This window comes from Musca autumnalis, unplaced genomic scaffold (genome assembly GCF_047663935.1).
Source record: "Musca autumnalis isolate F117 unplaced genomic scaffold, ASM4766393v1 scaffold_2, whole genome shotgun sequence".
NCBI classification, from domain to species: Eukaryota; Metazoa; Arthropoda; class Insecta; order Diptera; family Muscidae; genus Musca; species Musca autumnalis.
This window is the reverse complement of record NW_027411755.1, coordinates 504,026-530,612: the sequence shown is the minus strand read 5'-3', so window position 1 is coordinate 530,612 and position 26,587 is coordinate 504,026. Positions and strand designations below refer to the sequence as shown.

Genomic DNA, 26,587 nt, shown 5'->3' with positions numbered 1-26,587 from the left:
TTCAAACGCTCTTTGCAATGAATCGTTTAATTGAACTAGTTCGTTCATGAACTATACAACTCTATTGTGTAGCTGTTGAACTCACAAACAAGTAAAACTGTTGTTTGTTTGTTTGTTTTGTGGCTAAATGTTAAACGCATCTCTTATTTCGCCAAAGTTTGTAATATACCCAATGTTTCTCAACAGCTAAAACACAAATGACGAACATAATGTGATCGACCAACCATGAGACCTTCTCCCGTGAGATAGTAGAGCACAGGGAAATTATGATATGGGTATATAAAGCTGATTTTCTTTATATCGTATATATGAGCACCCCCTTTGATCCAAATTGTACACATGACAATACTTCTAAACTTAGATTATGTTCGACAATGGACAATAATCAATCCACTATTTCTGGTACCTCCTTCTTCCTTGCCGTTTAAAACCAGTTTTGAGGCCAACTTTGCACATCGTTATTATACCCTCGGCCTTTAGGCTAAAGAGGGTATATACACTTTGATACGACCAAAACTGGGCCACATCGAAATACATAATGATTTTAAACCCCAAGTATGTTTGGTCGAAATTCGTTTCAGACAATTTGGAGACAATTTAGCCTTGTCCGTCTGTCTGCTGTGCACTATAATTCTCCAAGGGAGCAATCATTTTGATCCAAACTTTGCACATCGTATTATTGCTTCCGCGTACAGATCGCGTTCGAAAATACACTATATCGCTCCAATCCTAAACATTTTTGGTATTAACAATGACGAATTGTTAATTGATACAAAATCAATATATTTTATATACGGCATAGTTATAGTGTTTGCATCTTTTGTTGGTCGGAGGCTGAGGGTATATCTCCGTCAAACTTATATCAAGTTTGAAGACGTTCTGTGTAGGTGTGTATTGGAGTTATTGGTTTTGTTTGACACCCTCTTGCAACACACAACACAACTCATGTAATTGCAAGCGATGAGTTCGCATAGTGTGACACACACACAAAATGTAAATAGCCCTAGCATAAGTTTTCATACCTAGCAGTTAAGTTGTAAATATTGTCATTTGAATTCACTCTCAATAAAGCAACCACCACGAACAGAAGTGTGTCTTCTTATTTCATCATCGGCAGCAAGCAAGAATAAATAAAATACTTACAACAGGTTATGGGCCCAGATGAACTCTGCAATAAAAAGTGAATAATTGTATGCCCAAGTGAAATAATAATAGAAAGTGCCCAAAGACATTAGTGGAAAAATAGTGTTTTAAAGAAAAAGATTTTATTAAAAGAAAAACTGTGTGTCAGTTAAATTGTTACTATCGTGTGTCGATAAATAAAAGAAACAAAATGTCTTCATCAATGTTTAACATTGAAAAGTTGTCGGAGGACAACTATGAATCTTGGCACCTCCAAATGAAGTCCGTCCTGATTCACCAAGATCTGTGGGAGGTTGTCAGCGATGATGTGGCTGCCGAAAAAAAGGATGCTGTGTGGAAAAAGAAGGATGAAAAGGCAATGGCAACAATAATTCTGTGCATCTCCCCTGTACAGTTGTCATACATTAAAAACAGCAAGACAGCAAAAGAAGCGTGGAATTGTCTGAGCGACATTCATCGACCGAAAGGGCCAATACGTAAGGTTTCACTTTTCAAACAACTGCTGAATATGCGAATGGAGGAAACCGACGGCACACAAGAATACCTGTGCCAGTTCACGTCTGTCGTGGACAAATTGGCCGAGGCAGGTATCGAGTTGGGTGAGGACTTGTTAGTAATAATGATCCTCGCCAGCCTGCCGAAGTCGTTTGAGAATTTTGTGGTCGCTCTTGAGTCAAAGGATAATTTGCCCAAATTGAGTTCGTTGAAAGCAAAATTATCAGAAGAAAATGAAAGAAGAAAATCTGCAATGGACAATGACAATTCCACAACAACAGTGTTTATGGCGCACAATAGACAGAATCACAACAACAATTACACAAGAAACGAACACGCAATTAGACAGAGTCCCAACAACAACAGTAGCAGAAGAAATTACAACGTGAATAATCATCACCCCAACAACAACATAGGTAGCAGTGAAAAGGGATCGCGCACAAGCAACAACAACAACGTAAAGTGCTACAGTTGCGGAGGCAGAGGCCATTATGCTGCAAATTGTAAAAAGGCAGCGAAAAAGGGTGAGCACGCATTTCCAATTTTAGCGGCGATCGACAACAACAACATTAATAAGAACACATGGTGCTTTGATAGCGGTTCTTCATCTCATTTGTGTTGTAACAGTAACTTGTTTACAAATTTTGAAGAACACCATGCAGAAATCTCCCTAGCTAATGGGACAACAATTCAAGCAAGGGGAAGGGGGACTGTTCGTATTAATGATGGTAACGTTATTCTCAATGAAGTGTTGTTTGTTCCTAGCCTACAGTGCAATTTCATTTCGGTAGGCAGAGTAGCGGCGAAGAACGTAGTGAAGTTTGGGAAAAAATGTGCGCAGATCATCGACAAAGGAGAGATTGTGTTGACAGCGAGAAAAGTGGGGAATCTATTTTTATTCAATGACCCTCATAAAAAACTAATTTTGGCGAATGCAAAAACAAAACCAATGGAGTCCCGTTACGGTCATCGAAAAGGGGTGAGCTTACAGCAACGACAGCAATCAAATTTGAATGTGTTTCAAAGTAAAAGACATCGATGCACCGTTAAGCAGATCATTGGCGAACCGTTGTAAGTGTAACAACATTCAGGAGGAGGTAATTAAATTTATGAAGATTATTTGTTAATCATAATGAGGGGACCCAAAAAAGAAAAACATGATGTAGCGAATGTGTTTCGTAGAATTTACAGTTAGGGCAATAAATGTCGATCCCTTAGAAATCAGAATAGATGAACAGAATGCTGTGTATATTTTTTGTATGTTTTGTAATTTGTTTGCAAAATTAGTATGTAATCTAAATAAGGAATTCTCTGAGTTTTAGTTTTTGAAAAGTGTGAAGTATTTAGGCTTACAGTTGAATAAGAAAAAAGAATTTTTGAAATGTTTTGTAATGTGTTTACAAACAATTAGTATGTAAGCTTAATAAAGATTTTTAAGTTTAATTTGATGTGTATGTGTGTTGAGGAGGAGTATTGGAGTTATTGAATTTGTATGTTCCCCCCTTCGCAACACACAACACAAGATTGCATGCGATGAGTTTGCATAGTACAACAACCAGATGATCGCACACACGAAATGTGCACACACAATGTAAATAGCCCTAGAATAAGTTCTCAACATTAGCAAGTAAGCTGTAAATATTGTCACACACATCACTTGAAATAAAGCTGTCAAAGAGTAAAGTACTGTGCGTGTTTCATTTATTTCGGCAACCAACACAAAACATCAAAATCTACAACAGTGTGTATTTTACTCGTTATTTTCCTATTCATCACTGTATGTTTTATTCTAATAATTCACTTTACGCCAAGTTCTTTGTGCTATGTCGCAGTGAACACAATTATTATAAAGTCCTCTTATACATATGACAATGTAACATTTCTTATTCGATGATTTCGTCTAAATTAATAGAGTAAATTTAACAAACTTGTAGAATATAATAATATGTATGCACTGGTACGTACATATGTATGTATATACAGTTAGACAACTAAATAATTGCAAAAACCAAATTTGTAATAATTTTCATTTTATTCGTTAGGGCAACAATCAATTTTTAAACTTTTTTAGGCACTATGCATTTCTATGTCTTTAAAAAAAAAAAAAAAAAAAACAACTGCATAGTCTTTACATAAGTTGTTGCTATAAATTAACAATAAATATGAAATTTTTAACAATTTTATAATATATAATAATATGTATACAATATAATAATATGTATACACTGGTACATATGTATGTATATACAGTTAGACAACTAAATAATTGCAAAAACCAAATTTGTAATATTTTTCATATTATTTGTTAGGACAACAAATAATATAAACAAATATCCAAATCTATTGCTATTGGTCCTAAAAACAATATTTCGTCAAATTATACATATACTGTCAATAATAAGAATTAGCTACTACTTTGGAGTGACACACAAATAAACAATCAATTTTTAAAAAAATTGCATAGTCTTTACATAAGTTGTTGCTATAAATTAACAATAAATATGAATTTTTTTTAATAATTTTGGTTTTTGCAAACATTTATTGTCTAACTGTATAAATTACAAAGCATGTATTAGAATATCTAATATAGGGTTTTTTTAATTTTTATGTTTAAGTTTGTCCTTCCTTTCGTAACTACTCGAAATAATGATTGTAGACCCCACAAACTATATATATTCTTGATCAGCGTGCAATTCTACATCGATATAGCCATGTCCGTCCGCCTGTGGAAATCACTCTATCGTCCGAAGGTGGATGCAATTTTGGGAAAATCTATTATATGTACGTAAGACTTTTGGTATTGAAAGCGGGCTATGTAGGTCCACGCTTTCGTATAGCCCCCATACAAAATGACGCGTGACGCGTCGTCGTTTTAAGGAATTTTTAAGATATTTGTCCCATTTTACCACCGAATTGGTTGTAATTTGGTATTTTGTGTCTCCAGAGGCCAAAAAACATTCCTACCAAAGTTGGTTTATATAGGTCCACGTTTTGGTATAGCCCCAATATAACGCCCCATATAAAGTTCGCGTCATTTTAATGAAATGAAATTTGGTATTTGGTCTTCGTTGGGGGTATAAAACTTTCCCCCAGAAATTTGTAGGTATAGGTTCACGCCATCATATAGCCCCCATAGAACGGTACCTTCCGATTTTCGGTATTTTGAAGGTTGTGGCCACATTAATCCACCGAAATGGCTGAAATTTGTGGTGGAGGATAAAAAAAGTTCGGCCCGACCGAACTTAACGCTTTTCCCACTTGTTTGTAAATTAATTTGTCAAAACATCGAGTTCCCATGTATGTATGTATGTTTCTATGTATGTATTTGTTAATGTCAATAAAGGCCACCAACGAATTACTATATTCTAATTATTCTAATGTTTTCTTTGTTTATGTTTATCATATTTTTATACCCTCCGCCATATGGATGGTATAATTAAATTTGTCATTCCGTTTGTAACACATCGAAATATTAGTCGGAGACCCTATATAAATAGTTTATATATTATTGATCAGAAGAAAATTCTATGTAGATTCAACAATGTCCGTCCGTCTGTCTGTCTGTTACTTGCAGGATGGTTGGTATTGAAAATGGGATATATCGGTCCCCGTTTTGATATAGCCCCCATAGAACGGTACCTTCCGATTTTCGGTATTTTTAAGGTTTTAGCTTCATTAACCTACCAAAATGGCTGAAATTTGGTATTTAGTTATCGTTGGGTGTATAGAATTTTCCACCAGAAATTTGTTGGTATAGGTTCACGCCTTCATATAGCCCCCATAGAACGATACTTCCCGATATTCGGTATTTCGAAGGGTTTAGCTTCAATGTCCCATCAAAATGGTTGAAATTTGGTATTTAGTCTTCGTTGAGGATATAAAACGTTCCACCTGAAATTTGTTGGTATAAGTCCAGGTACTTCCACACTTTCGGTATTTTGAAGGTTTTGGCCCCAATATGAACCCGAAATGGCTGAAATTTGGCTTTTTGTCTTTGTTTCAGTTAACAAATTCTACTCCTCCCAGGAATAAGCCTTGGCGCGGCGGCGGAGCTAAGTACTTTCGTAGATGAAAGGAAACTAATTATTCCATTCTCTTTCAATTTCATTTTGGTGGAGGGTATAAAAAGTTCGGTCCGAACTTAACATTTTCTTACTTGTTGTTTATCATATTTTTGTTAATAAATTCATCGAAAACTAGTTTTAACTAATATTGATTGATATTTTTATAACTCCTTTGATATGCCATTTATTTAATGGCAAGTAATAAATTAATTATACGTAAGACACAATGCGATACAATTTTGACATGTCACATGTGTGAAAATTGAAAACTTACACACCTAATACACATACCTAACAAAGGTCTGGGTTTTCGCAGGCGCTAAGAGAAGGTGTTTATCTTAAGTTTTCTTTTCTTATGGCAGTTCCGAATTTAATGTCTTCACAGGTAAATTAATAAATTCGTTGTAATTTCGTTGCATTTTTGTTTGCTACTATGTGATATGTAGCGGTCGCTTTAAATATGGGATTGTGCCAACAAATTGACGTCATTTTTCTAGGAAAAGCAAATGCAATTTATATTAATGTGTGCAAAAAGGGTTGTCGATCTTTCAAATATGTATTTATTATCGGGACCAATTGTGTGTTTTGTACATAAATTAAAAATGTCATTTTCTTTTGTAGAATGTGTCAGCATTGACATGTGTATCCATTCGTCTATGTCCATTGGCCAGGGATGTTTATTATCTAAAATGAAACAAAAATAGTTGTTGGAATAATAAGATTATTTAAATATACAAAATATACTTGGTATCTATTATCTTATCACAAGTTCCTTATTTTCCACGATTTTAATATGTGGGAGGATGATATTTTCTCAATCAGGTCATTAAATTATTTAATTGGTCTTATTGAGTTCATCGTGAGGGATTTGGTATTGCAATTTTAAACTTAACATTCATTCAAGGTAATTTTTCTTCCTTTTCACCAGGCTGTTTCAGTAAATCGAGTATTCAGTTATTGTTGTCCAATATTATACTCTGCGTTTCTCATGTACATACATCTGCATTATGTACAAATATATATAATATTGCTCCTTGAAAATTGCACATCAAATCGTCGCCATAACTTTAACGAAATTTTCATTTCTTGCCGTTGGTAATTATGAACGTCATAATGAGCTTGATTGGATGGCGAATTTAATAGCGGGTAGTCGAACTGTTCGTATTAAATAGTGCTATTAAAATTTTATGACAGACCATTAAAAGTGTATGTACCATATACCCAGCAAGCATCTTCTAAAAACGTTTTGGGTCACCAAAGCCATTGATTTTTTGTTGATAATAAAAATTCTATAATTCGAATGAAATCAAAAATATAATTTCTTTCGAATTTGGGATATTTGATTTCTTCGTCACGTCATTTCTTTCCTTGTTGGATACACTTTTGCGGTAATTAGCCGCCTTTTTCCTTATTTTTCATTCGTGGTACAATGGGAAACGTTTTTTAATTACAGCGTCAAGTTTCTGTAGAACAAAAAAAAAAAAATGATTTAGTGTTTGCAATAAATGGCGGCGGGGTAACTGCTACCATTAAACAATTATGCACTTACAATAATTGAACAGGGCTAGAGTAGTACACACCATCACCACTGAATCTCCAAAGCCGTTCATTGCCTTCTTAGCCATGCCACATACACTGAATATCTTCGCCACCGGGGGGTAGGAAAATTTAACTTCTAGTTTGTTATTTGGTAAACTCATATGAAACGGAAATTATAAACTGCGGTGTGTTGGTTTAGTCGCTCTTGGTAAACTACTTCCGCTTGACAGCTAGGGCGGACAGTGGTGTTCATATCCTAGTAGAAAATTTGTTCAATTTCTTGGCTTCTTCCGTGGATAATTGAAAACCTCTCTTTTCCTCTTTTGCATCAAAAGCGTAATTACTGTGATTTTCAGCTATCAGTAGCAGGGCCTGCAACTGGAAACTTTAACAGAGTAGAAGCAAGGTGTAAAGAATGCAAAGTAAATCTATTAATTTGATAGAAGTTTTTTCAAGCAGAAATTATAGTTGGGAATTATTTTTTTATGGCACTACTTGGAAATTTTAATAACATAATTACTACTGACTTGGACAGGCAATTGTAGGCAGAGTTCGAGGAAATACTGTAGAGCCCACAACAGACAGGAAAATGTAAAAAATACAACAAAAGCGTGGTTAAATATTTTGCTTAATAATTTTATAGGGTGCATTGAATGCCAAGATGATTTTCCGATTTTAGATGTATGCGGTTTAGTTAATATACAGAAGTTCGCATATACATATGTATGTTTTATAGCTCCTTTGTCATATTTGAGATTAAATTTCTAAGTCTGAATTTATATAGAAAATTTTAAATTAGCAACAAACAAGCGATCCAAATAATACAAAGCGTAAAACATGTTTGGCTCCTGTATTCTTTCTCCGAATGTCCTTCTAAAGAACTTAATGCTTTGCCATTTTGTCTTGCATTCTTTGTATTTGTCGTCTACCCTTTGGACAAATTCCTAAAGGAACCAAGCTAATTATGGACATTGTTAACATTCTTTGTGTTTCACTTGTTACAAGTAAAAGTTTCAATTAATTGATAAAGTTCAATATTTTCACAAAGTTTTTTCTTTGCATTTTTGAGGCTTAAGTCTCTGAAAGATGTCGAAAACAAACGAAGAAGCTAAAATCTCCATTTTTTTATTTTGTATTTTGCGCTTTATTCTCATTTTTCATGTTGGTTTTATTTCTACAAAAAGATGAACATTCATTAATTATGAAACTGTAATGAATCCAAAGAAGGTTAAAACATAGCTAACTCAATGAAGTGTAAAGTGTTTTTTGGTTTAATTAATGCATCATATATCGAGATTAGGGTGTCCCACGAAAACTAAAGTTCAGTGGAAAGTTTTTAATACCAGTAAACATTATTGCTTTTAATGTAAAAAAACTACTCATATATCGATATAGATGACTTATCGATATAGATGACTTGTCGAATTTTTATTGGCTAATATTGCTGTTATACATATAACTAGTTAACAACAAAATTATTACCGATAGCAAATATGCTGCTAACCTATGTTAAAAATTATAGTTCGAAATATTGCGTTTTAATTCCTTTTTGTAACTCAAAAATATTTACAGAATTCCATTATAGGACTGTTAAATTACACTTGACAAATTAATATTATCCTCAACATTTTTTTTCTTCTTCTAAAAATCGTTTCGAAAAATCTCAAAGTCTCATAGCAAAGAATTCCACTAGTTTTGAATAGAGTTGCGTATGTTTAAGTTTCTTGCGAATGCTCAATGTGAAACACAGAAAACTGAAATGTATAATTATGTATTGTTTATTTCTATAAAATTAAATTGTGTATAGACATGCTTGAGGGAGTTAGTTGCCTCGAGGCTTAAGCCACTTATGGCATAGTATTATGACCCAAACGGAGGTTTACTCAGCTTAAGCCAAACAAACAAGAAAAATAAAAAAGAATACATCAAATATATAGTAATATATAAGCTGCGGAATAAAAACGATTCCAAGAACAAATCAACATTCGCAAATGTATACATAACTATGTAGCTATATACGAAGCAATGAGTGCGGTTGTACGCTGAATTAGCTTCACAAATTAGCCGATTGTAACTAACTGCATTAGCATTAACATTAACAGACGTCATTAAGCCTAAACTCAGTGGCTGTTTCAACGTCTCTTTGTCTAATAGACTCCGTAACGTAGCTGCCGGTTTCCAAGTACTCGTATGTATGTGGGTATGTTGGCTTGTCATTACTTGTTTTGAAATATGACTACAGCTTGCCGGGGTTAAATTAACGCTGCTGGTTGTGTACAGAGATCACAACTCCTACGCCTATGCTGGAGGTTAATAAATTACAAAGACCTTCGCTAATTAAATGCATTCGAAATGTGAATTGTCTGTCTGACGCAACGCTTGGTGCTATATAATTGCCTGCCGCCTAGGAACACATTTGCCAATAGACTAACGTTAACAATTCTTGGAAAAAGTCAACATTTTACTTGAGAAATTAATGGAATGCCGCTGCAACGCGCCGCTGATGAGTGAATAAACAATATTTGTGTATCGCATATAAATGTGTAATCGTTTTAGTTTTCGCTTAATCCACTTCAGGATCAATACGAAAAGTTTTGATGGCTATGAACTGTCAATCAGAAACGCCCAAAAAATTACAGAAACGTCTTGAGAATATGTAGTAATTACCTATGTATATTATTTTAGCAATATTTTCTGATACTTTAGATTTAGAAATAACTTCACCTTTTTCAGATATAATTCGAAACATTCCAGTTGTAATTCGTAACATTTAATTTGTAATTCGATTATTATCCAGTATTCCATTTCCAATTCGATTTATTGTATTTCGAATTATTCCATTTGAAATTTGAATTATTCTCTATATAATTTGCATTATTTGTTTTGTAATTCGAATTATTCCATTTGTAATTCGAAACTTTTCAATTGTAATTCGAATTATTCGTAATAATTCGTATAATTCCATTTGAAATTCGAGTTATTTTATTTAAAATTCAAAACAAAAAAAGTAGAGAAAAATGTTTGCATTTGTTTTATATTTACTTTTTCGAATTACAAATGGAATAATTCGAATTACAAAAAAAGTAATTCGAATTACAAATGGAATAATTCGAATTACAAATATAATAATTCGAATTTCAAATGGAATAATTCGAATTACAAATGGAAGAATTCGTATTACAAATGGATAAATTCGAATTACAAATGGAATAACTCGAATTACAATTGAAATGTTTCGAATTACAAATGCAATTCCCGAATAACAAATAAAATGTTACAAATTATAAATGGAATTCTCGAATTACAACCAAAATGATTTAAATTTGTCCTGAAAAAGGTGTAAGTCATACAGGACATCATAATAAAAATTTATTTAAAAAAAATAATTTTATAAAATTTGATCTGTTTGTGTAAACTTCAGTGAGACTTAAAAAATAGTTTCCAATTACACTGTGACACAAAATGGAACTCAAAGTCTGGGGGGGTGGAAAATTTCTTTTGGAGATGAAAGCCCTTGATGAGTATACTAAGAACCCAAAATGAAATTTTCGCCATCGGTCAAGTTTCTGAGATATCGCGCGATGAAGTTTTTGATTTTTTCCCTATAATACTTGGTAAAATGGTTCCATATCTCTGTTTGGCGTTGTTGTAGCTTCATTTTGAGGTGGCATGTCTGCAGTCAAATCGATTGGCGAATCTTTTTGTAGAACATTTCATTCTCCTAACTCAATGCCTTTCATGTCCTTTTCGTCCTTCATTTCTTGAACCGTAGTGAAAGTACCACAAGATGAGATTTTTCAGCATCCAAATATTCTACAAAAATGTTGCTTGGAAGATTTTAGGTACGGTTCTCTTTGACAGCTAATCGATTTTGTCCCGTTTTCATTGTCCTTTTTGACATTTAATCGGTTTTGGTTCAGAAATAAACTATGTTTTTTATACCCTCCACCATAGGATGCGTAGGATGGGGGTATATTAAGTTTGTCACTACGTTTGTAACTACTCGAAACAATCATTGTAGACCCCACAAACTATATATATTCTTGATCAGTGTGCAATTCTACATCGATATAGCCATGTCCGTCCGTCCGTCCGTCTGTGGAAATCACTCTAGCGTCCGAACGGATTGACGTAGGTGGATGAAATTTTGGGAAAATCTATTATATGTACGTAGGAGTTTTGGTATTGAAATCGGGCTAGGTAGGTCCACGCTTTCGTGTAGCCCCCATACAAAATGACGCGTGACGCGTCGTCGTTTTAAGGAATTTTTAAGATATTTGTCCCATTTTACCACCGACTTGGTTGTAAATTGGTATTTTGTGTCTCCAGAGGCCAAAAAACATTCCTACCAAAGTTGGTTTATATAGGCCCACGTTTTGGTATAACCCCCATATAACGCCCCATATAAAGTACGCGTCATTTTAATATATTTTGAATGTATTAGACCCATTTGAGGCTAAGAAATATCTCCACCGTAAAGTGTTTTTATAGGTCCACGTTTTGATATAGCCCCCATGGGACGATATCTCCCGATTTTCGGTATTTTGAAGGTTTTGGCCTCATTATCACACCGAGATGGCTGAAATTTGGTATTTAGTCTTCGTTGGGGGTATAAAACTTTCCCCCATAAATGTTTAGGTATAGGTCCACGCCATAATATAGCCCCCATAGAACGGTACCTTCCGATTTTCGGTATTTTGAAGGTTGTGGCCACATTAATCCACCGAAATGGCTGAAATTTGTGATGGAGGGTATAAAAAGTTCGGCCCGACCGAATTTAACGCTTTTCCTACTTGTTTTTCTGTATATTCGTCATTGGTTATTTATTGGTATGTAGACATATGCTTCTGAAATATTAACCAAAAATAGCTCTTGTAATGGTGAACACGTTAATAACAAATTTTCCGGTTATCTCAATTTTTGATCCGGATATTCCGACATTAAAACGGATTTTTGAACCGGTTTAAGTAACCGATTAAATTTATGTGTATATCGTTAAAAAGCATATAGAGTTGTCAATCAAATTAAATTAATTCGCTTCTGAAAACTTTGTTAGTTGCAGTTCCAGAAAGAAACCCGATTTCTTAAACCGGACTCGGCGATAAACAGTAGATCCCGTTTCACTGAGCTAATACGAATCGAGGTGCACTCATTGATATGAGAGAAATCTCCCTTGTCCCTTATGGGATGTTTGTGGAAATATTATTATTATATTATAGCAGTATGTTAACGTCTTAAGCAATTTATTTGTTTATCTAGACTAAATACACGCTAATGAATATAATCTAAAAATTGATGTTTGAATATTCTACTTGTTTTTTTCATTGGATTTTATTTCCTCAACCAATAATTGCATAATATTGTCTATCTATCCATACCACCTGATTTGCTTTTAAGTATTTCTTGTTGTTGTTTTTGTTGTGCTTGGCGTTTATTATGATTGATTGTTAAAGCCATCAAGTTGATACTTTTGTTTATTTCGATTTGATTCGAGTTCCAGTCACAAGTTAAGCAAAAATGTCTATCGCTCCATCAAGAAAAATAAACTCAAGTCATTGTTTTTGTTGCTTTGCCTGTCATGTGAATACGAGCATAATAAAAAAAACCCTCAAGCGATCCCAATAACACCCTCACTTCAGCCAGTAAATGGTAGTGTCAACAAATCCATCCAATCCATTTAAAAGCAAACCCACTCAAGTACTTACAATCAGATGACGACGACCAATGTTGCCATAAATCGCCGATAACCAACCGGTTAATCCTTTTTATGGTTGTTGGGCACAGATTGAATTTAAACAAGCTAAGCGTCTATAGAGTATGTCATTGAATGGGAGAATTTGGCTATGTTTAGGCGAACATAGAAACAAAACAACTTTTGCAAATTCCCAACTTATCAATTATAATAATTAAAGTAAATAATATTGGAAAACACCGAATGAGTTTCAGAAACAATCAAAATGCGCATGGTATCTGGGAGTTTTTTTAAATGGATATAAAAATGATTCCAGAAACCTTATCTGTTCGTTCTAGGGAAAGTTTCACTGGAGAAATACGAATATATCTCACAGATTGCTTCACGATTCCTCTTTAGCACTGAACAATCAAAAGGAAAATGTGTTCCAACTCAAATCCCTTGGTATGAGAAATCTATGGAACATTCTTAAAATTCTAATTTATTCCCAAATAATTATTTTAGTTGTGCTGCAGTAACATGTCGACCTGAACAATTTCATAGTTATTGCTAAACGAAACAATTGGACCCAGAAGAACCCAGCTCTCAATGAATCGACACATGTCCTTCATCCTATCCCTACCGAATGGCAAATGAGTTTCTTACGTGAGTGCATTCTGCTGGATTGTTTATTTTCACTTTTTCGCATTGTTCTGCGGTAGAATTACAGTAAATTTTTAATGGGTTTTAAATTGCACACTTGTGTAGCGTTTTCTTTTATTCGTTTGTTTTTTTGTGTTTGTCATCAGTCTTTTGTTGTTGCTGCTGGTTGGAAACGTATGCCAGCACAAATGGCGGCTTATGCAACTCTGAAGTATTCATTTAAGTACTTAGCATTGATTTTTTCCACGTTTTCTCGGTTTTTGTGGAGTGCAGATTTGCTTTGCCGCAGGATCTCCATTTGTCTCCTTGCAAGTACGCCCATTTTCCTATTTGTATTCTATTTCCTTGTGTGTTTTGTTGTTATCATGGACACAAAATTTACATGTTTGCCATCCGGTAAAAGAGTTTTGTTTACCGAGGATGGTTGATGGGCTGCAAACGGAATGATATAGAGTTTGTTTATGTAAAATTGCTGAAGTTGTTTGTATACATTCTGCAATAACATCGGGAGTCTTGAAGAAGTCGGCGGGAATATTTTCGTTCCTTTTGCAGCAGTGCTCATTGAGGTTGGATTGTATTGTTCATTCCGTTTGTTATAGTGATGTTTGTTTTAGCTTAAGTGCGCCGAGACTTAAGGTTCCTCTTGCAATACCAATGCCGAATTTGACAATTGTAATGACACACCCAGGTTATATTCTACAGTTTAAAGGATTGTGAGTAGATTTGAGGTTAAGAAGATCTGGTTACAAAAGAATAGCGAAATAACTAGTTGGTAACTAGTTATTCGAACAAGCGGGTATATATAGAAGTCATGGGCGCCAACACATATACAGACATAACTTCCTAGATCCGCGAGCAGCTGAACATTGCACCGGTGCAATTGGTGCAATTGTTCACGGACATAGGCAATTATGTCTGCGTCTGTGTAGTGCTGATGTTACTGATATACATATGTACACTACAAACTTTTTCTGTTGAATTTCACAATGATAATGATAGGCAACAAGATGCGACACAAAAATGTGTAATTTTCAACAGCTTTGTTGTTGTAAGATTTTACGCAAAATGTGCTTAAAATTTACACATTTTGGTTGCGATTTTAGAGACAATATATTGTAATTTGACGCACTTTTCTTCGTAAATGTATGAAAAGTTACCGAAATAATTTGTGAATGTGTTTAATAAAAGTACATTTTGAATACGGAGAAACAATTGTTTTATTTATATAAAAACATAACTTATTTAATTTATTTAATTAAATATACTAATAAAAGTAAATATACATATATACGGCTATGTTCGAGACACACTTTTCACCTCTCACTTCAAGCCTAAAACATTTTGTTCACCTCATTTACTCCATTTCGGTATTTAAAAAGAAGAGTACACCCTCCGTCCATAAAATACTCGAAAATAAGCGTAAATGGATTCAACAAAATGCTTGAGGCGTCAAGTGAGATGTGAAGTGTGTCTCAGAACACTCGCGATAAACTGTATATATTTAATTATATATAAATTCTGGTCCGCTTCGAACAAAGAACCACGAGCAACCAACACGCGTTTTCTGAGTTTTATTGTAGGTTATACAACATACTTTTTTGTTGTGCCAAAATGAATTTGCTATTGTTTGTGTTTAATTTCAAGCACTTTCTATTGCAATTACAGATTTTGCAACACTTTATGTTTGAAATTAAGCAGTTTGTGTTTAATTTTAAGCATGTTCTGTTGAAAAAGAGCGAAGAAAACTTTATTTCCGAAATTTGTAAATAGAGTAAACAGCTGTTGGGATCAGTAAGTTTTAATGTCATCTACAAATAATGCGATTTATTTAAAGCTGTCTATTGTTTTCTCGCAATTTCTTAGTGTGGCACTGATTTAACAATTAAATATTGTCAAAATAAATCTGTCAGTGTGCATTTCTGGTAATAATTTAATAATTAATAAAACTTTAAGGCACTCGGTGGCCCATGAACATTTTTCGAAATCCATTGTGCACAAATAACAGTTACATTAATTGTGTTCCTTTACTTACCTGGGGTTACCATTTCTTACCATTTTTAACCTGCAAAGCGTTCCTTAAGCCCAAAAAATGGTACAACTGGAAGCAATTTTTAAGAGAGAGGGAGAATAAAAAAATTGCGTTCTCTCCTGCCAAATTTCTTCGGGTAAAAATGGTAGAATTGATTTTTCGACATTTGTTTGACGATTAGAAAAAAGCGAACGCTGACAAAACAAAACTAAAAACAGTGAAATTAAAGAAGAAAATTAAATTTGTATGCTTCTTTTTGACATTGTTACCAGATCTACCATTTTTCCCTTCCTTTACATTTCTGGTAAAACTGGCCGTGAGAGAGCAATTTTGACAGTTTTCTCTTTTACCACTTTTATCATTAAAAAAGTAAAGGAAGAACGCTATTATCATAACACAAATAACAGTTACATTATCATAAAAAACGAATCTGCATGAATTGATGCTACGATACTCTTTGGAGAATGAACAAAACCCGAATGTGAGACATTTAATAATGCCTTTATGACTGACATTTATGATGGAAGAAAAAGTGTTAATGTTGCTTATAAAATGCAGACTACATATAGGTATGTCTCAGCTTCTTCTTGTGCTTCTGCTGGTACTTTGATAAACATTCGCCTATTCATGTGTCTGGTCCGGGTGTGCGGATATGTCTTCCTAAATCTCTTTTTTGTTTGCTTCATAAACGAAAGTATTACTCATCACATTTTTTCGGGTTGACATTGCTGATATTGATGCTGCAATTGCTGTTGCCGTCTTAAAACTGAAATTGACAATTGATTGCACAACTTGTAAGTCATTCACACGAAAAATGTTAAAGTACCATTCATACATTTGTGATTGCACATTAGAAGTCAGTCAGTGGCAGTATTTGAAAGTACATACATATACATATACAAATGTACACTGAAAAGGTCTCAACTTAAAATGACACCATCAGCAGCAGTAACAACAACAAATACAAGTTGTCATTGATTCATTCAATGGTTTTATACACTGAACAAGTGTAGCAACAATACAGTAGCTGTAGCCCTCTAATTTCTAATGATCTCCAGAAGCAGTAAGTTGAATGACGTGGTAAATTATTTAAGATATGAAGCGGTAGGTCTCTACAACATGTTTAATATTGAGGTATGTTTGCGTTTGGCGATTTGAAATTAGTCCCCATCAAATGGATATTAATGGCCCTTTTGATTTATTTTTTGACATTCATAATTTTGGTGTCGATTTTTTGATGGTCAAAATAACTTGTAAAAAGTTCCGTAACTTACTTTTGAATATGCTACTAACATTTAGTTGTCTGAGTTTGTAAGAGCTATACAGAAGAAGAATAGGCGCAGTCTTGGTTTTGTAAGATTTCTATTCTTAAAAAAATCTCATTTGCTTAATTTTTAATTACGGTATTCGTTGTTTTTCTCTTACGTACAGTTTTTATATATAATATGCATACAATACTACCAACCCCGATCGTCTTAACCACCCCACTATAGTGTGTCTTTTTCCATTTGCATTCATAGGGTCTTCTTGTTTTGCCAGACTGCCATGAATATTGTATGCATGTCACACGGTTCTTGGTGTAATATTTAAACATTCATTCAGAAACAATAGCATGCTAGTGTAACTGTGGATATGAACGTGAATGACTTTTATTCACTCCCTCTTCTTCTTTCAGCCCACCCATCATTCCTTGCCCAACTGCAGATTTAAGACCGTGATTTATGAGTTCTTTCGCAAAAAGAACAAGTAAGAAAAGCGTTAAGTTCGGTCGGGCCGAACTTTTTATACCCTCCACCACAAATTTCAGCCATCTCGGTGTGATAATGAGGCCAAAACCTTTAAAATACCGAAAATCGGGAGATATCGTCCTATGGGGGCTATATCAACACGTGGGCCTATATAAACATTTTATGGTAGAAATGTTTCTTAGCCTCTAGAAACACAAAATACCAAGTTACAACCGATTCTTTGGTCAAATTGGTCTAATACATTCAAAATATATTAAAATGACGCGTACTTTATAAGGGGCCTTATGTGGGGGCTATACCAAAACGTGGACCTATATAACCCAACTTTGGTACGAATGTTTTCTGGCCTCTGAAGACACAAAATATCAAATTACAACTAATTCTGTGGTCAAATGGGTCTAATACATTCAAAATATATTAAAATGACGCGTACTTTATATGGGGCCTTATATGGGGGCTATACCAAAACGTGGACCTATATAACCCAACTTTGGTAGGAATATTTTTTGGCCTCTGGAGACACAAAGTACCAAATTACAACCAATTCGGTGGTAAAATGGGCCAAATATCTTAAAAATTCCTTAAAACGACGACGCGTCACGCGTCATTTTGTATGGGGGCTATACGAAAGCGTGGACCTACATAGCCCGCTTTCAATACCAAAAGTCCTACGTAAATATAACATATTTTCCCAAAATTTCATCAACCTACGTCAATCCGTTCGGACGCTAGAGTGATTTCCACAGACGGACAGACGGACAGACGGACAGACGGACGGACATGGCTATATCGATGTGGAATTGCACGCTGATCAATAATATATATACTTTGTGGGGTCTACAATGAATATTTCGAGTAGTTACAAACGTAGTGACAAACTTAATATACCCCCATCCTATGGTGGAGGGTATAAAAAAAGAAAAAGAAATACATTGTTACTACCATGATTATTTAAGTTAAGCTGTTGTGGTACAAGATTCAGGTTGTTTAATTTAACCCTTAAGAGAGTGACTTAATGGCTCGATTACGAAAATCAATTGTCGTTCAGATGTGTTGCATGTTACCATAATTGAATTCCAGATGACAGTCTTCAGCCTAAGCTGTCAAGGAATTTGAAGACTTTTGAGGAAATAGTTTTGGGTTTTACCATCACCAGTAGTTTTCCAATATTTGTAATTCAATAGCGTATAAAATCACAAATATTAGATATTTATTGTTCTGTTCCAGAACATGCCAGAAGCTACTATTTTTCACCTTTATGTTATCGAAAAAATATTAAAAATTAGTAGATTCTTGCAGTACTGGAACAGGCCATATGATTTCTAATTATTGTAATCCTAAACAAACTTGCAGTTTTGATGAAATAAAAACAATGTGAAAATAATGTATGCCCCACGAACAATTTTTCCTTTCAAAATATCTTATATCGTGACCAGAAATACCCAAAGACGTAACTAAAAAACAAAAAAAAAAAACGTTTTAAAATGAAATCTGTATTATCAGTTATGTGTGAATTGGTGTATGTAATGATGCTTCATTACTAGACATCGGATATTTAAAAAAAAATTTAAGAAGAAATTTTCTGGTATTTTAGTTTAGGTTAGCAGTATAACAAAATAAGTAAAAATGTGGCAAAACATATTCAGAATCATGTAAGAATATCAGAATATGTCTATTTCAATTTTTAAAAATATGCAAAATCCGATATCTATTCATTACAACAAGATCCAAGAAACCGTTTTTCGAAATGCAATTTCTAGAATAGGGTCATTATATTTGAACGTAGAAGCTTCAAATTTTGCAGGAGCATGAATTTAACAATCTGGAAATAAACTCAAAATTATATAGATTAGACCACTCCGAGTATTGTACAAAGAGAATTACATCCATCATCCGAAAATGGCATGATGACGCCTGTTCTTTAGTTACCAAACTAAGAAAAACATCGTTTCGTTCCTTTAATGATAACGAGTTATCGATGATTGATCTTAATTATCTTACATAATATAACTCTTTAATTTGGTTGTTTTGTTGTAATACATAATCGAGCCATAAAACTATATCTGATTCTCTAACTGAAGAGAATTTTTCTCTACAGACTAATTCCCACCAAACTGCGTTTGTTCGCTACAGCACGCAGAGAAGAGGTATTGTAGGAGTAATCATATTTTAAGAACAAAATAGGGTATTTTAAATATCTGAAAATATATATTGTTGTCGCAACCATGTAGAGAGTGTTTTTTTAAGCCCGATAGAACTTAAAATTGTAAAAAATAACACAAAAAATTAATTTTAAATTAATTAACACAAAATTTAATTTTTTTTTTATTCGAAAGATCAATACTTTTATGTTGTGCAGTCAGAAAAGACTGTCATGACAGTTTTTACTAACACGTTACTCGTCTGGACGTTGCATGTTTATTATTTAGTGAAATGTGAGTTGTGCAATAATCCATTAACGTCGCAACTACTGCAGGACGTTATAGTTGCAACATGAGCACATATCGCTCATAAACAACAGAAGCACATCATAAATCATAATTAATTTTACAAAATTTCTTTTGGATGTATTTTGCAAACATCTCCGAACACAACGGAAATTTTGGAACTAGTATTTTGATAATGTGTGCAATGTATTACGTTGGTTGTGTAAATATATACATACTTATGTATTTTATTCTGAACAATATTATCTACCAACATTTAATTTTATTATTTGTAATAATTTATTTTTAACAACTGCCATAGAAAAGTAAGTTTTCCTTTGTTATTTACGAGTCCACGAAGAAGGAATTCCTCATAAGGTATGTTTTATTTACTGTGTGTGTGCATAGCAATGTTGTATTTAAAGACAAATTACTTCGATACAGTACTCCATTATTGATCAGTAAGGACAGGAAAGCGTATTTACAGGTGTGTACAAATGTTTTTCAAGGCCGAAAAGAAGAGTTTTTTGGTCTACCATACAATTTATTGTTTTAGTCCATATTTACATTCGGCAATTTTCCTTGCGGCAATTGTCAGTTTGTCGGTGAGAAAGGGTGATGAGAGGCAAAGGGTTACCATATGCCTCACCTCTCTCTCCATCGAACTGACAATTGCCGCAAGGAAAATTGCCTAAAGTAAATATGGACTTACATTTGTCATAACTTTTTCGAGTTAATAAATAGCAGTGTCAAAATTTTATGCTGCTATTTTGAGAATTCAATGAGTTACAGCTGATTCATTTATTTGCATGTTGGCACAAGTCAATAAACAAGTTTTTGGAGTTTACGAATAAATAAAAAAACTACGCCTAATCTTGCATAGAAATTTTGCTCTTATGTATATATTTTTAGCTCTATGCAAAGTTATTTTGTTTATCGTGTAGTATTTTTGTAAGTTGGGTGTCAAAATGCAATAGGCTTTGTGTTTATGAAATATCGATTTTTTACTCACTTGTTATACTAACTGTTTGAGTAAATGAACGAAATATATATTATACTTATACTTACGCTCAAATATACATATTCATCATTTATTATATGTTCTATATGAGTGTACGTTCACACATTAACTTATATGACGTAAGTACAGCTTAATGAACATGTGTGCTGCAAACGCAAATAATTGTTGGATGTACAGCCAGATGAGAAAATATGTATGTATGTATGTATTTGACTTCGCAATAACCGGGGCTTGCTTTAATGTGTCAGCCGGACAATGACTTTGGCTTGGTTTGGTCTAAGTCATCCATTCGTTGCTTGTAGTGTCGGCCCATAAAGTAATCGCCACAAAGAACATTAAAGAAATAGAAAAATAACAACAACACCATCAGCAACTTAAATAATTCGTACCCAAAAATGTTTTCAGAAGAATTACTTTATATTCACACTTACAAATCATAAGCAACAATGAACGGCGGACGGACTGACACAAAACAAGTGAATGTGTACTCGAAAAATTATAGAGGTCCAGAACGTGCCACTCACGGACCATACAATAAGTAATGTGAAATTTTGGATGTACTCTATTAAAAAAGAACAATATTGTCAAACGGGACGGTATGTGTAATACTTATAATTATGAAAAACATTTAAAATTAGATCAAAAGGTAACCCATATATGAATTTAATCATACCATTCAGCAGTTCCGATGCAGTACAATACTACACGCAAAAGAAACCAAATGACACTTTTGCCCATGTTTCAGCGTTCAGCCACCATCAACTTGTAAAACTTCCGATGACAACTATTGATGACCAAATTTTCTGATACAGAAAGACAAATACAAATAAAAGTGGAAAAAGGTACATAGTATTTGGGATAAGCATTGAAAAATAAGGTAACCAACCAAGTCGGACTATAGGAAAAGTTTGAATTAAATAACTGACTATCAGGTATGTGATGAAAACCGAATCGACTCGACTTCCAGAATCGAAATGGTATATAATCGGGGTGCCTTTGATGATATATATAGTTTTTCTTCTCAAACGCCCCTTGTTTGAACAATATTTTTAAAACCCATTTTCATTTTCATTAAAATATTCCCCAAAATTAGAAATATATCATTTCGATTTGTGGCAAAACGAATCGAATCGTTTTCCATCACATACCTGATTAATTCGTATATACATTTTTCGAATGATTTACGTATAAGTGCTAGTTTCGAAGCTTAGCCTGGTGTTGATCGGACTTAACCACCCGTGAAACGTAGCATAATGGTTGACTCCTAATTTTTCAATGTACCTCTAGGTCATAACAGCTCAACTTGAAAGTGAATTTATTCAAATCGTATCACTATGAAACAACATTCGCCTTAATGCCTTAATAAGGCAAAAAATAAAAGAAATTTTTTACATTTGAACTTTAAATTTATGTTAAATAGTTTTAGGGTTCCACGTGAAAATATTAAAGCATTATATAAATTGGAATTTTTATTCAATACTTTGATTCTCCTCCAAAAATCCCAGATTTGATTTTCTTCATAAACCAAGAAATTTCAATATAAATCCATTTAAAACTCCCAAGACGATTCTTCCGATTCAACATCTTGCCGTAGACGCATAACGGGCGGCTGTAGTAGAGATGGACTCAGGCCAAGAGTACGATAAAAGAAAGCTGTCAAGAAAGAGGCGCTCACAACAAATGCTGCAAAGAAACCCAAACAAAAAATGCAATCCTTATTAACCTGGAGACATAAACAGATCGCTGCACAAAAATCGGTTATAGCATCCCATAGGCGCCGACATAAGGGCGGACGCAGCATGGCGCTTGATGAAGGCGAAGAGGTGGTATCAATGTGTATTGTATGAAAAGTAGTTTGATTTAGAACTTCTTCCTCAAATGTCGCCGTCTCCTGTGTATCCTTTGGCATTTCTATGGTATGGTCCTGCAGTGAATGACTTTCCTCAGCGGGAATTCGTGATAAAGCGTTTTCAGCATTGGCGTAATTATTCAACGACAACGGCAGCTCAGATTTACTCGTGCACATGGAAATGGTTACCATAGAAGATTGGCCAAAGCTGGTATTTTCATGAAACGACGTCTCAGCAGCTAAAGAAGCAGAATCCACGTTATTGGCTGTTAGTCCAGAACACAACTCCCGTAATTCAGTTTGTCTGAAGGGTATCAGTGATTTTTGAATATCTGAAATGTATTGTTTATTACCTTTAATTACATCTCGCACAAGCAAATATAATACCACATGATTCGTTTGTGTTTGGCATTGTTCTCGTTCTTAGTTCATCAGATGGTCTCACTGTTATTGGCGATGTATCCAAACTCTCTAAATTCTTTGTAAACGAATCAAACATATCCATAATTTGTTTAAAACGTTGTGCAATATCCTCATTTTCAGTTGCAATTTTATGTGTTTTATCGGCTTTAGGAGGTGGAAAACATTCATTTTCTTCATTGCCTTCTGTTTCCGATAAAGTTAGAGAACTGCCTTCAAGACTCACATTGTTGCGTGTTCGATTTACCTCATCATCAAATTTAACGTTCTTCAATATTTGTGAACTTGAGCTGTCACTTTCTGTAGTTGATGCTGTCGTATGGCTACCTTCTAGTTGTATTTGCACTTCCCCATTCAAATCGACTACAAAAATTTGTTGATTTGTTATAACTTCAGTATTTGGTTTACTCCCTTCAACGCCCTCAGATGAGAAATCTCTGTGATCCATTTACAAATAAAAATAACAAAGTTTAGTTAAATGGAAAATAATTCTATAAATATGTCAAAACTAATAATTTTAGTGTTGAAAAGGCAATAGAAATAGGATCCAACAAAAAAAAATTGACATTGCGTACAAAAAACCAAGGCACATTTAACGCTTCTGTTACACATGCCAATGAATTGGTGCCAATTGAGTACATGTATTATACTCGAAAATGCCGAAAAAGTGTTCGACTGGCATGCAGTTTTCTTGTGTGTTTACACATGCCAGTGCAAGTTCAATTTCAAAATTATTTTAAGCCAAATTAACACACAAAAGTGCATTATATTTCAGATTTAAAACACAATTCACAACATATTTTATTACTTTTTATTTTATTTCGTTTTAAAAAGATTGTTTTCAATCATAAACATAATGAATCTGGTATTGCCGCCTTTTCAATATTGTATAATCCCAGAGGGGAAATTATTTATCAACCTATATTTGCATGAAAAACATCAAAATTATGTCTTTACTAACCACTAATATATTGCAGCTACCAAGACGTATTATTTGTGTTTCCTAATCTTTTTGAAAATATGCATTAAATCTTTGCATTCTTAAAGGAAACAAAAATGTACATGGATTAAAAAATAGTCTCGGCAACTCTTTTTTCATTTTCGACATATCATTGCCCAGTCAGCATTTTTTGAAAATTTTAATCAAATTCGAGTCTTTTTTGATCCGACTGCACGATTAAAAAGCTAGAATATGAGCTCATTTTCTGATCATAAATGACTCCTTTGTCGGTAGGAAAACATAACCTCAGGCGACTCTTCTAAACAAATCACAAATGAGTCTTTTTCGAGTCGTATTTCAATCATTTATTGGTGTTTTGTTGATTAATTTCGGACCCTTTTTCGAGTCTTTTTAGAGTCATGTTTATAATCATTTATGAGTCTTTAGGGAGTCATTTATGAGTCTTTTTGTTAGACGAAATAAATTAAAAAATTTTCTTTTTATTCTTCTTTGTTTCTTTCCTTTGTTTTATAGTCTTTTCTGCTTTGTTATGTCTTTTAATTATCCTTTATGTTGCTTGGTGGTTAGTATACTGCTTCTTCATTTCACTTGGCAAAACCTGTTGTGTTGTGTTTGTCTGTACCTTTAATATTATACTTTACATTTATATCAAAATTTTGTAGAAAGTGTATATGAGAATTTTATTTTTTTATTTACAACCAAATAAAAATAAAACAAAGCAATCAGTTTTTAATCACCTAACTGTTCAAAATATGATCAGAGTATACATAATTATAATCACTTTTCAAACACCTGTATGACCCTTTTTTGATTAAGCATTTTTCAATCTTCCAGATGATCAAAATGTGACAATAAATAACAAAAAATTGTCACATTTTAAACACCTCAATGACTTATTTGTGATTGCTACACATTTGTTGTTGTATTTTCAATTGAACTCTTTTTAATCATTACAGGGAGTCACTTTCGAGTCCCTTTCTGATCACACAAGCGACTTAATCAATTTTTGATCACCAAAAGGACTCTAAAAAGACTCCTCAATGTGATTTTTGAAAAAACAGTCTTCTAAATGCTATCTGGGTGGCAGCCAGCTCAAAATGTTGCTGGCATGAAAAATCTAGTGCCAGTGGAGTCGACAATTCAAAAAATGTAATTGTGGTAGTAAAATATTGTGTATGTATTGAATTTTTCGAACTGTCACTGGCATGTGTAAAGGTTGGGTAAAGGTATATGCATAAATTACAACAACTAACAAATTAAAAAAAAACAATATTGTTGTTGTTGAAAATTAAATGTCAAAGTAAATATTTACTAATAGGGTCGTTCTAAAATTATTCTCAGGAAAAACATAAATACATTTTGAAAATCCTCTAAAATAGAACAAATTTTAATCAAAATGTATATATAAAGAACTGCCCCCCTATTCAGTAACTTTTTAACAACTTTACTCATTGTTTATTTTACAACAATTTCATTTGTTTGTTTTGTAGTTGTTACAAAAACAAAAGAAATTTTAACAACTTTTAAATCGATAAAAGTTACAGAATAGGCCTACTGATGTAGGTCTTTTTTATTCCACGTTTAGGAAGAAAAGAAGTATTTTATGGCAGCAAATTTCGAAGTTTCAAATTTCATGAGTAGACCCTATTGCATTTTGAAAACCAAATTTACAAAAAAATTTTAAAAACACAGCTGATTGTCACTTCTACCTTCTATAAATGTGCCGTGCAAAAAACGTTGTCAGTTGTTCAGCAGAACTTGAAAGCAGTGCCAATAGGTTGTCGACTGTAGCCAAGCATAAAGTATTTAGCGGCCCATACACTATAAAATTCATTCTGTATGTGTGTGCTTGATAAGTGTGTAGCAAAGCATTCAATCAGCTTTCAATCTGCAACCGAAATCTTAAAATTTTCCTCTAAAAATTAATGAACTTAACATTTCTTCACAAACTCAATGTTCTATTTTTTCAGAATTGCATTTTGTCAATTTTGAAAATAAACCATATTCATCGGATTGTGTGGGTTTCATTTTGAAAATCAAAACTATTTTGATTTTCTCCATCTATAAAATTCACACACACAATTGGTTTGTCTTTTTACGTACTGAACTTTACTGAACATTTTTTCTTCAGTAAAGTTTTGACAATTGTATAATTGAAATGTTGCTAAACATTACTGAAGAAACAATGTTCAGTAAAGTTCAGTACGTAAAAGGACAAACCTATTATTATACTTTGAAAAATTTTACACATACACCACAAATATTTACATCAAAATTTGATAGTGTATGGGCCGCTTTAAGCAGTGACAATTAAGGCTAGGCCCACTATTCTGTAACATTTTAACAACTTCACTCATTGTTTATTTTACAACAAGTTTATTTGTTTGTTTTGTAGTTGTTACAAAAACAAAAGAAATTTTAACAACTTTTCAATCGATAAAAGTTACAGAATAGGCCTACTGGGTACATAAGCTGCCTCAAATGCTTGCCTTGTTTGCCTGCTTCATTTCTGACACAAGAAAAATAAAAGAACAAAGAAGGCCGAGCCAATTTAAAAC

The 26,587-nt window shown here is 33.5% G+C and overlaps 3 protein-coding genes and 1 long non-coding RNA gene across 12 annotated transcripts in view; 2 read left to right on the top strand and 2 right to left on the bottom strand.

The window, feature by feature from the left end:
- B4 (imaginal disc development protein B4) overlaps positions 1–26,587 on the top strand; it is a 164,586-nt gene that overhangs the window by 34,037 nt on the left and 103,962 nt on the right. The gene's annotated exons all lie outside the window — the stretch shown is intronic.
- Positions 1,334–2,713, top strand: LOC141395236 (uncharacterized). The gene has a single exon (XM_073970817.1). The coding sequence runs from the start codon at positions 1,334–1,336 to the stop codon at positions 2,711–2,713; it is 1,380 nt and encodes a 459-aa protein (XP_073826918.1).
- Positions 6,240–9,153, bottom strand: LOC141393481 (uncharacterized). The gene is made up of 3 exons (XR_012410111.1): positions 7,252–9,153; positions 6,447–7,165; positions 6,240–6,386 (listed from the first exon to the last, which is right to left on the bottom strand). It is a non-coding gene; the product is annotated as an uncharacterized lncRNA (long non-coding RNA).
- LOC141392104 (uncharacterized) lies at positions 22,184–23,595 on the bottom strand. Of its 2 annotated transcripts, XM_073965062.1 has the most exons (3): positions 23,036–23,595; positions 22,523–22,980; positions 22,266–22,452 (listed from the first exon to the last, which is right to left on the bottom strand). In XM_073965062.1, exons 1-3 carry the CDS (start codon positions 23,514–23,516, stop codon positions 22,426–22,428), a joined length of 966 nt encoding a protein of 321 aa, XP_073821163.1. In that variant the 5' UTR covers positions 23,517–23,595; the 3' UTR covers positions 22,266–22,425. The 2 variants fall into 2 exon arrangements, with proteins under 2 accessions (XP_073821162.1, XP_073821163.1); XM_073965061.1 differs by having other exon boundaries at positions 22,184–22,980.

Excerpts from the sequence above, each read along its gene's own strand:
- LOC141392104 (XM_073965061.1), bottom strand. The coding sequence starts at position 23,516 with ATGGATCACAGAGATTTCTCATCTGAGGGCGTTGAAGGGAGTAAACCA. Across the intron at positions 22,981-23,035 it reads AAACACAAACGAATCATGTG|ATATTCAAAAATCACTGATA; the intron begins GTATTATATTTG and ends AATACATTTCAG.
- LOC141395236 (XM_073970817.1), top strand. The coding sequence starts at position 1,334 with ATGTCTTCATCAATGTTTAACATTGAAAAGTTGTCGGAGGACAACTAT.